Source organism: Oncorhynchus kisutch, linkage group LG20 (assembly GCF_002021735.2).
Source record: "Oncorhynchus kisutch isolate 150728-3 linkage group LG20, Okis_V2, whole genome shotgun sequence".
In the NCBI taxonomy this organism is placed as follows: Eukaryota; Metazoa; Chordata; class Actinopteri; order Salmoniformes; family Salmonidae; genus Oncorhynchus; species Oncorhynchus kisutch.
Window position 1 is genome coordinate 43,312,417 of NC_034193.2, and position 11,675 is coordinate 43,324,091.

The following is an 11,675-nucleotide window of genomic DNA, read 5'->3' on the forward strand; positions in this document are numbered from 1 at the left end:
CAGTCAATGTTTTTCCACTTGTCTCTAGGCAACACTGCCACTTGGTGAGGAAGAAACTCTGCATGTTGTGACACTGTGTCAAAATGCTAAAGTATGTGTGAGGGCATAGATTAGTCATCCCGACTCGCCTTTGAGGAGTCATTTTACAGCACCCAGGGTCATATTCGCCGTTCCGTGGTCACGGATCCTGCTCCCTGCTCCTTTCATTCCGTGGTGTTTGAGTAAAAGACCTTCAGTAACCTTCAATGTCTCTCACGTTATGTTTTTCCACAGTTGAGTTTTCAGCCATTGTCCACAACATCCTGACAACCTCCTGACAACCCCACTGTTATATCTAACACAGAGTCCCGAGAGTATTATGTGGTTGTCATGCTTTTGAATAACTACAGGCAACAGATGGGGGGTGGGGGGGGGGGCACACAATACAGGCTTATAATGGAATGATAGTCAACTTTTCCAAAAGCTGTCTACCTTATTGAAATAATTTCAGCCACAGAAAATAGCGTTTCATATTCACCAGAACATTTATTTTCAGAAACAGGATGGTCACAAACACTCTGATAGGAAATGTTGTTCATTATTCCTACTTTCTCATCCTAATTCCACTTCCTGGAACTCCAGTAAGGCTTCCTATGATTGGCGGATATCGTAAAAACAGGTATATTATTGACCTATCAGGATAAGATGCATTGCAGTGTTAACAGTACTCCTCAGGTATTGTATTCGACAGCTCTCCTCTTTAGTCGTAACGATGTGTGGTGTTTGCGGGTGTGTGTGTGTTTCTGATAATATTATGCGCTGGCCAGTAGAGATGGACATCTAGCTGGAAGAGCGCACTGTTGTGGTTGTGACTGTGGTTTTCGATCCCCCTGCAGAAAGAAAATGAGTTACAACATGCTGATAACCTACTATCACAACCATCATATATTATCATTATAAAGCCATTATATAAAATAGATGTTATTTACCTGAGCCAACAGTTCTGAAAAGACGGATAGGGAAAAGAAATGGAAAAAAATGTGTTAGAGAGTATAGCTATGTTGTATCTGTCTTTCCAAGCTAAAGTAAAGTGTTACCTGCCACACCTAAAGTAAACATCTTATTACAGGATATAATATGATTATTTGGGCCGTGTTAAATGTATGGACATTTATGGGCATTTCCAATAGATTTGCAAGGTTTACCTGGACTCCTCCCCTTCCAGGAGTCCCCTGTAGGTGGCGATCTCCTGCTCCAGACGGGACTTGATGTCCAGCAGCATCTTGTAATCGTGGCCCTGCGTCTCGATGCTCTGGCGCACCCTGTTTAGCTCCTGTTCCAGCATGTCGATCTGGTTCTGGTAGCCCGAGAGCATGGCGCTGTAGCGGCCATCTGTCTCTCTCAGTGTGTTCTCCATAGCTGCTTTCTGTGTGGCGATAGAGGTGATACAGGGTCAGTAACAGGAAATGCATGTATAGAAATGATGAAAATAAACCTCAAAGCAGCCATAGTTATTGCACTTCAACTTAGATAAGCAAATGTCAACGAACTTCTTCTATTACACCATACCAAGACTATGTTGATGAACACAAATGTGCCTGCCACCACCGAGCACAGCGGGGTCACTTCTTGGCGTGCTTATTTTAAATAAGATACTGAGTTCTATGTATTCCCAGATGTTTATTTTCTTTAAATGGCCTTTAGTGGAGACTGCTTCGGGGACGACGGCTCATAATAATGGCTGGAGCGGAGCGAATGGAATGACTTCAAACACAAAGGAACCACGTGTTTGATACCGTTCCCCTGATTCCACTCCAGCCATTACCACGAGCCCATCCTCCCCAGTTAAGGTGCCACCAACCTCCTGTGCTTTAGACCAACATGGAATGTAGCCTTGTTACTGCCGCGGGATGGATCGAGACAGACTTACTGAGTTTGATAAGCCCCAGCTAAGTTTCCATGGGAGTTTGGCTCTGGCTCTGTCACCTCTGCATTCCTCTGGACACACTCATACTCAAGCTGTCTTCCAGATAGGGTGCAGATGCCCGTAAAAAGCGAAAAAACCTCTGCATAACCCTAACCTCCCCCCCGTGTCCACTAATCCCCCACTTATAGCCTTTTTCCACTGCCCTCCCATTTCCCCTCTCCTACTCCATCTCTCTCCAAGTCCTCCCCCTTCTTCCCTCCCTTTTATCTCGTCAATCCCTTTCAACCGCGTCACACCTCTCTCTTTCCCTCTGTTGAAAGAGAGAAGCTAGACTCTAGAGGATTGGTACAGAGAACGGGGAAATAAATAACTGTTGCCAAAAAGTGGCATGAAGTTGTGTAAAAGCTATGGCCCCAAAAACTGTGGTCCGTTTTCAGACGTCAGTGATTCTGGCTCACCATGCTGAGCTGTGACTGCAGCTCGATCTCCAGGCCCTGCATGGTGCGTCTCAGGTCGTTGATCTCCGTTTTGGTGGTCTGGATGATCTCGGTGCTGGTGGCCACCTCCTTGGACAGGTTGGCTGACTGAAACACAAACAAACCAGGGCCGCCATTTTAATCCCGCTGTAGCTCACTCTCCTGACGAATTTAGACAACAATCTTCAAAATGATTACCGTTAATGACAGTCAGTTACATATTTTGGTTTTGAAGATGTAATTACAAAAGATTATGTGTGGGAGACAGTTGGAGAATTTTGCTGAAGTGTGCCATGGTGACGGTTACCTTGTCTGTGAACCATGCCTCCTGGTCACGGCGGTGTTTGTCGATGATGCCCTCGTACTGGGTGCGGATCTCCTCCATCATCCTGGCCATGTCCTGCTGGGGCGCTGCGTCCACCTCCACGTTCACTGTGCCAGTGAGTTGAGCACGCATGGCTGCCAGCTCCTGTGGAATTATGGGAAATGGAGTCACTCTCATCCTCTTACTTTCTATCCAACTTTTCAAAAACAATCCCCCACCACTAACTTTCTCCTATCTATCGTCACTGGGGTGTGTTTATATTGAATAACATCTCATCACTGCAATGGAACAATGTGAAGAAAGTGAATTGCCCCCCACACCTCTATGTGGTTCTTCTTGAGGTAGGCCAGCTCATCCTGCAGACCCTCGATCTGCATCTCCAGGTCGGCCTTGGTCAGAGTGGTCTGGTCCAGCAGGCGACGCAGGTTGGCGATGTCAGCCTCCACCGACTGGCGCATCATCAGCTCATGCTCGAACCTGATTGGTCGGGAGAAAGTGAGGAAGTTATCATGAGACATTTGAATCCGAATTTGTAGATAAGACATGTAGCTTCGGAGTGATTATTTGCTTGTTTGCCTCTTATAACCTAGTGTTGTAATAACTGAGACTATGGAGCTGATTGAGGAAGTGCCCTAACTTGGTCTGGAAGTCATCAGCAGCCAGTTTAGAGTTGTCAATCTGCAGCAGGATGTTGGCGTTGTTGCATGTGGCACCGTTGATCTAAAAGAAAACATGAAAGACTTTAATTGGTTGAGTCACAGTTAGTCAACGTGGAAGCTGATAGTATTTTAATACGCTGTTGCATCTGTCCCAAAGCTTGTTGAACACACATCCCAGGAGTTAAAGCATAAAACCTAAACATCAATGCACTAGAAAAAGCCATCTGTATCACCTCCCTGAATGACCTTATCACCTTCATGCTTGAGATGTAATTCATTTGTTTAATTAGTAGCTATCTTTAAAAAAAAATATTTTCATCTATAAATGTCAGTGACAGCACATTGTTTTTCTAACCCTCTGGACTCCGATTAAAAACTATAAGTCAATCCTGAAGTATACTTTATAAATGTTGTGCTCCTCATTCCTACATACAGTACTGTAAGCCAATGTTCCTTTCCCTAGTATCCTGTCGGCACTGCCTACTTAACACTGCAAGAAATGCGAAATTATGGATTTAATCAGCCCATAGCAGACGAGGTCAGCACACTACCTTGTCCTTCAGGTCGTTGATGATGGCCCAGTATTTGCTGTAGTCCCTCTCGGCGGCAGGGCCCTTCTTCTCATAATACTCTCTGATCTGAATCTCCAACTTGGAGTTGGCCTCCTCCAGGGAGCGCACCTTATCCAGGTAGGTGGACAGGCGGTCGTTCAGGTTCTGCATGGTGGCCTTCTCGTTCAGGTGGATGGCGCCGCCGTCCAGGGCGCTAGACAGGTTGAAGCCACCGCCGCCGCCGGATCCATAGCCGCCACCACCGGATCCATAGCCGCCACCGAAGCCGGCCCCGCCGCCGTACCCAGAGGAGACTGAGCGGACAGAGGAAGAGGAGATGCGAGTGCCACCGCCAGAACCACCTCCGTACACGCTGAAGGCCTTGGGGGCGCTGGACACGTAGCCCACCCGGCTTGACATGATGTTGGAGCCCCCGGAGAAGTTCATGGGGCCGCCGCCGCTGGAGCTCTTGTATGAGTAGTAAGACATGCTGACTTGCTGGCTGCTGTAGGTCAGTGGAGTGGCGACGAGAGGAGAGAGGACTGTTGTAGAGCTGGAGCCTCCAGGAGTGTGGAGTTGGACAGAGGAAGGCTGGATCCTGATATAGTCTGAGCCCTGGGGCGGGCCTCGTGGAGGTGGGAGAGGAGAGGAGGAGAGAACAGGGAATGGACAGGGGGAGGAGAGGGTGACTTTACAACACTCTCCAACAGCCTTGGCACCACCACAGTCTGTTTGAATGTAAGGACCAGGGTTCAGTTTCCACCCCTGTGATGAAACTGTAATGGAATGCCTGTGTGTGTGTGTGTGTGTGTGTGTGTGTGGGGGGAGGGGGGGGGGGGGGGGGGGTGAAGTTCACCAGAGAAGGAAACACAGACTGTTTAATTACTAGGACTTTATGCCAGTCTATCAAACTATATCATGCTCTTTTATTTGCCTGTAGTTAGGTATACATTGTTGAAACATTGAAGTATCCCATTTTTTTCCAAGCTAAAGTAAAGTGTTACCTGCCACACCTAAAGTAAACATCTTATTACAGGATAAGTGCTAAGCATACTGTATCTATCATTAAAACTGGGGGTGTCTTTCATTAAAGAAACGAAACATGGTGAAACCATTAAATGCTTATTCCAAGTTACCTATTGGTACATAGGTAATCAGTGACCATTTTGCTTATTTGTCAACGAGTGATAAAATGTATCTCAGACATGTGAACACACTGTATATCAAAAATATGGATTTTATAAAGACGCAATGAATCCACCCAGAAAGGGTTGGCATGCAGTCAATTACTATTGAGCACTTTATTGATTGAAACATAATTGATATGGTAGAAAACATGACTGTATGAGGTCACCCAGACCTCTATTGTTTTCCATACTCTCAGCCTGGTCGTTTTAGGGGCCCAAGTACACAGCCCATTGTTCTCCTTCTACTCCAAACATCCCCTTCAGCCCCATGGACCGTGTCCTGTGTCTCTGTGTGTTTGTGTGTAATGTGCTAGTGTGTGTGTCAGTGTGTAGTTTGCTAGTGTGTGTGTGTGTGTGTGTGTGTTAGTGTGTAGTGTGTATGTGTGTGTCTTCTGTGTTAGTGAACTGAGACTCCCAGTGCGAATAAAGTATGTTGTTTTTGGTCGGGGTTGAGGTAGAGTGTATGAGGGATGAAGGATGATGAGGGAGAGAGAGAGAGCCTCAGAGGGGGTTGTGACTGTGTGTGAGATCAGTCTTGGACACTGGCCCGCTCCCACCCCACATCTGGTATCAGCTGCTGAGAAACAGGGAGAGAAAGGAGGGGAATGGGGCCTCATACCTCATACAATCTCTAATAGGGTTGTGCCGGAGTTGGAGGGGGAGGGGAATGGGGCCTCATACCTCATACAATCTCTAATAGGGTTGTGCCGGAGTTGGAGGGGGAGGGGAATGGGGCCTCATACCTCATACAATCTCTAATAGGGTTGTGCCGGAGTTGGAGGGGGAGGGGAATGGGGCATCATACCTCATACAATCTCTAATAGGGTTGTGCCGGAGTTGGAGGGGGAGGGGAATGGGGCCTCATACCTCATACAATCTCTAATAGGGTTGTGCCTGAGTTGGAGGGGGAGGGGAATGGGGCCTCATACCTCATACAATCTCTAATAGGGTTGTGCCTGAGTTGGAGGGGGAGGGGAATGGGGCCTCATACCTCATACAATCTCTAATAGGGTTGTGCCTGAGTTGGAGGGGGAGGGGAATGCATTCACTTTTTCTTCATACATGTGAGAGATGTTTGTAAATTCGAGGGGAAACCACTCTCTGAATGCATACGAAGAAGAATTACACGCAAAATTTTGTTACAGAATAATCCAACAATCCATACAGCAGCATACCCATCACAATGTCGCTGACTTTAGACATTGTGCAGGCTGTGAAGTGTAAGAATAGTTTTAATCTATCGTAGAAATTGAAACATCTCCAATGCAATTTCGTATTCAAAACATCTCCCAACGTAATTTTGCATGAATTCATTCATTGAATTGCAGTAAATCTTCTGTATTCATTGGATCAAAAACAAATACCGAATATAGAATCAACCCTGGTTCTGGAAGTCTCTCTGGTTCATGGAAGTTTTCCACTCTTGCTCAACCCGGCGGCTGCAGGTACCTGGCCTTGGCATAGGTGGTGAGAAGTGGGCATAGCGGGCAGATACCGGGCCGGTGAGTCGTCTGGACCAGCAGAAGGATGCGGTCACTGACTCACACAGACACGGAGCTTGCCACCTGTAAAAATCAACAGTGACTTAGGCTCACATCTGGGTGCCTGTTTTCACTTGCACTGAATGAATCATTCACGTTTACAGAGGTGACCGGAACTTTTTTTCCCGTGTAGAATGTCTGTTTTCCTGCCATAAAGATACTGTAGAGATTGTTATGAGTATATATCGAGTCTCAATCCTAAATTGACAAGACAGTAAGGTGATATTTGCTGATGAAAAGTATGTGATATAGCAGTCGCAAAAGGTGTGGCTGATCTATCTGAACTCTACAATACAACTCTGTTTGAAGAATATGGCAGCTGCTGTAGCTATGGTGCTACTATGAATGGAATAATAACCCAAAAGATATCCTTAGCTGTCTGGCATAAAACTGAATGAGGGTCCATTTATTTCACAATGCATTGAAATCCTGTGCCGTTTCTGTGTGTTTCAGCGCAGCTAAAAACTGGAGATATCCTAACCTTACATGCATTGATAAGAAGCTGTAGGGTGAGCAATAATTTCACTGTAGTTTTCAAAGAATGACCACAACTCTCATATCTTCACTTCTACAAGAAGTAACACAGCCTGTAACTGTGTATAACTCCGCTATGACTACACTCTTGAAAAAAAAAATCTGGGTAGGAGGGACATGGAACCCAAAAGAGTTCCACCTGGAACCATTTAAAAAAAACCTGGAACCTAAAAGGGTTATCCTAAGTGGAAAGCCGAATAAACATTTTTGAAACCTTTTTTCAAAGAGTGTATGTGTAACGATGTACGCTGAGTCGGGAAGCAAGTTCAGGAAGTGAATACATTTCATTAATAAATGAACAAAACAAGAAACACAAACAGCGCACCGACATGAAACAGAAACAATGACGACTGGGGAAGAAACCAAAGGGAGTGACATATAAAGGGCAGGTAATCAAGGAAGTGATGGAGTCCAGGTGAGTGTCAATATGCGCGTAACGCTGGTGACAGGTGTGCTCCATAAACGAGGAGCCTGGTGACCTAGAGGCCGGAGAGGAGCACACGGTGACAGTATGTTTATGATGCTTTATGCAAAAGACGCAGGGCTCTATTCAATCTGTGTTGCTGAAGATTTACAGATTGAGCAATAGAAATGGGAAGGTAACATATGCAGCGTTTACCGTGTGTGCAGTCTCGGCTAACAAGTATGAACATTTCCTTTAAATTTGAATCACGCTGTAAAGCTGAACGTCTGTGATGCAGATTGAATTGAGCCCTAAATCTCGACTGAATTGACTCAACTTGCCTAGGCTAGAACTAAGCTCTTGACGTTTGTCTAAGGTGCACTCAAGTCTGGCTTTGTCTGAAAGGGGTTTAAATCAAATGAGTTTAAGCCGTAGCTAAGAATGAGTCACTGTAGAAACACTACTCCACCCATGCACTCTCTTTCTTCCCCCCCATCCCCCTCTCTCTCCCCCCAGCCCTTCAGCTTAGTTAAACACAGGGGGATAGAAAGGGAAGATAAGAACCCTTGAGAAATGGACAGTCTTTGGAATGGGTTGTTTTCGCATGGGACTGAGGGAGTGCTTTAGGATCGAACTATGAAGCGAGTGGATTTGGGGCAAGAAACTTACTGTTGGCATGACAACAAATACAAGGCATAGTGCCTTGTGCTTTTTTCCATGGTTTACACTTGTTAGTAGTGTTACGGTCTAAAGATAAATAGGTTTTACTACTTGGTAAAAAATGTAGTTGGTCCATGGAATCTGAGTCGTGCGATTATAGTAAATGTAAATGTTGGTATGAGACACGTTCCTTGTACTTCAATATCCATTATCAAGGATACCTCACTGTTTTATAAATATCCTAAATTAGATTATAGAAGAGACAATGGTTGAAAAATGATGGAGAGATGGAAGGGGAATGGGCGTTGGTCTATACAGAAACTGAACAAGAACAGGCGGCTGCATGTCCTCCACCAGCTCTCATCCCTTTTTTGTAAGTAGGGATGTGGTTACTGTTGAATACCTCATCTATTATGTGAAATTTTGCCTTAGCTAGCTTGAACAAAAAATGGTGGTCGGAGTTAGTTCCACTCCGAAACTGCCCATAATTACCTTTACCGAAAAAAACAGGCTTCTGGCTAACAGTTGTGGCAAATATTTTGGCCAATTTGACACGAATCTTCCATATTCTGTCATATTTTGTCATCATTTGTCATCAAAATTAGTTTTTTTGGGACACTGTTGCAACACATTTGTGGTGACTTGGGTACTTCTGGCAAATAATTCTGGGAAACTCTGTTTGCCGCAAATTTGAATATGAATATGCAAAGATTAATAACAACATCGAAATGTTGTAACATGGTCCACGCACCTGCACAGTCATGAAGAGGGCACAGCAGTGCCTCTTCACTCTCACTTGGCTGAAAAGCTTTGGCATGGGCCCTCAGATTCTCAAACATTTCTACAGCTGCACCATTGAGAGCATCTTCAATGGCTGCATCACCTCTTGGTACAGCAAATGCAAGACCCTTGACCGCAAAGCGCAACAGAGGGTGGTGCAGACAACCCAGTACATCACTGGGGCCGAGCTCCCTGCTATCCAGGAACTCTATAATCAAGCGGTGTCAGAGGAAGGCCCAAGAAATTGCCAAAGACTCCCGCCACCCAAAACAATAGACTGTTCACTCTGCTACCATCCAGCAAACGGTACCGGAGCATTGGCTCTCTGACCATCAGGCTCCGAGACAGCTTCTACCCCCAAGCCATTACACTGCTAAATAGCCAGATAGTTTTGGTACCATTACTTGACTATTTAACAATCTTGCACTGACCCTACGCACACTCACTAGATTATATATGCAAACCATATACACTCACACACTCTACAAACCCCTCATACATTTGCATACACTACATACACCCACACACACATAACACACACACTAACACTTTTACACATCATTTTCTGCTCCTTCTCTGTTCTTTATTTGTACTCTTATTATTATCGATCCAGATGCCTAGTCACTTTACCCTGCCTTTATGTACATATCTACAGTAGGTAGCCTAGTGGTTAGAGCGTTGGGCCAGTAACTGAAAGGTTGCTGGATTGAATCCCCAAGCTGACAAGGGGAAAAAATCTGTCATTCTGCCCCTGAGGAAGGCAGGTAACCAACTGTTCCCTGGGTGCTGTGGATGTTGATTATGGCAGCCCCCTGCAGCTCTCTGATTTAGAGGGGTTGGGTTAAATGTGGACACATTTCAGGTGAATGCCTTCAGTTGTACAACTATCCCTACCTCAAATACTTTGTACCTCTGCACATTGATCTGGTACTCCCTGTGCATTTTATTTGATTCCTCGTGTTACTATTTGATTTTTAACTCTGCATTGTTGGGAATGGCTCGTAAAACAAGCATTTCACGATGAAGTCTAGTTGTATTCGGCGCATGAGACAAATAATATTTGATAGCTATCAAATCCAATTTTATTTGTCACATACGCCGAATACAACAGGTGAAATGCTTACTTACAAGCCCTTAACCAACAACAAAAAAGTGTTAAGAAAGTAAAATAAACTGAAGTAATAAAAAAAAAGTATTAATTAACAGTAGTGAGGCTATATACAGGGCTATCACATCAATTGTGCAAAATATGATAGCTGATGTTACTAACTAGCTAAGCGCTAGCCACTACTAACGTTAGCTAGCGAGCCAGTCAGTGGTGCTGACAGATTGAAACTGATATAGCAACAACTTGTGTTTCACCCGATCCCATAAAACATGATATTGCTAACCAGGCATCAATTAGCTTACACAAGTTTGGAAGGAAGTTTAATTAATGAGTTCAGTAGATAGCTAGATAGTCTGGGTCGATATTCACGTAATAATAAGGAATTCCCCTCGACCACACCCACAAATTGGGGGAAACAAACATTCTTTCCCAATGACCCCCAGTGTAAAGACCCAACTTCGACGTAGATGTTTTGTTACGCAGGAATAACAAAACATTCCCAAACAAGTAACAGGGTCAAAAATGAAACCAGATCAAAAATCCCAACAGGCAGTTAACCCATTGTTCCTAGGCCGTCATTGAAAATAAGAATTTGTTCTTAACTGACTTGCCTCGTTAAATAAAGGTTAAACATTTTTTTTTAAATGCTCCCTCGTATGGAAATAGAGCCTGTGAGAAGAGAACTGTGGTTTCATGCTATTTGACGTCAGAGAGTGGGAAATGTGGGAACCTGGTGTCCAAGTTGGCTACACATACCTATGTGTGTAGAAAACATTTAATCACAGGTAAGACATTTAACCAAGAACAGTTTCCGTCTAACGGAATCCAGCCAACTTTGCCGGCATCTTACCAGAATCTCCCCAGAACAGGCCTGATGCAAATTTAAATACATGTGTACAAAATGACCCGATTTAGTCATTTTGAATATTACTATTATTTTATGCATACAAATGATACCCATCCATCCCCCAAATAATTATGTCAGAGGAAACACCATACCCCTGGTGATTGTGTCAGCGTGCATGCGCCTGGCCCACCACATGAGTCGCTACAGCGCGATGGGACAAGACCATCCCGGACGGCCAAACCCTCCCCTAATTCGGACGACGGTGGGCCAATTGTGCATCGCCTCATGGGTTTTCCGGTCACGGCCGGCACAGGTATCTAGCAACGTCATGAAAAGGGGCATGATGGAAGCCCTACGATATTATGTTTCTCTAAGTAGTGAGAACGCCCGGGAGAAGGCAATGTAGAAAAGTCATCTTAAGACATGCTGTACTTTTCTTAAATGTTGTTTTGTAATTGACTAAAACAAACAGGCAAGAAAGTTGCGTTTGAAAAAGGTGAAGTTTTTTCTGTGAGCCAATAGGGTAATGTGGATAACCACAGGTTGTTTTCCCAACAGGCGGGCAGTCTTTCTATCTAATACCGACAGGGACTATAGCCAAAGACTTTTATAACTAACCCAAGATAATCCCGAGCCTGTTGTTTCCAATGAGAGCAAATTAATCATAATGGGCAAATATTTATTTATTTGCATATTTC

At 44.6% G+C, this 11,675-nt stretch overlaps 1 protein-coding gene across 1 annotated transcript; it reads right to left on the reverse strand.

Annotated features, from left to right (window-relative positions):
* Nucleotides 1-500: 500 nt before the first annotated feature.
* On the reverse strand, nt 501-4,663 carry LOC109865751 (keratin, type I cytoskeletal 13-like). The gene is made up of 8 exons (XM_020454174.2): nt 3,918-4,663; nt 3,345-3,427; nt 3,028-3,184; nt 2,690-2,851; nt 2,365-2,490; nt 1,185-1,405; nt 969-982; nt 501-869 (listed from the first exon to the last, which is right to left on the reverse strand). The coding sequence occupies exons 1-8, from the start codon at nt 4,404-4,406 to the stop codon at nt 820-822; spliced, it is 1,302 nt and encodes a 433-aa protein (XP_020309763.1). The 5' UTR covers nt 4,407-4,663; the 3' UTR covers nt 501-819.
* Between the last annotated feature and the right edge of the window lie 7,012 nt (nt 4,664-11,675).

Coding starts and splice junctions, on each gene's coding strand:
- LOC109865751 (XM_020454174.2), bottom strand. CDS start 4,406: ATGTCTTACTACTCATACAAGAGCTCCAGCGGCGGCGGCCCCATGAAC. Junction 3,185..3,344: donor GCTGATGACTTCCAGACCAA/GTTAGGGCACTT, acceptor CCGACCAATCAG/GTTCGAGCATGAGCTGATGA. Junction 2,852..3,027: donor TCAAGAAGAACCACATAGAG/GTGTGGGGGGCA, acceptor ATAATTCCACAG/GAGCTGGCAGCCATGCGTGC.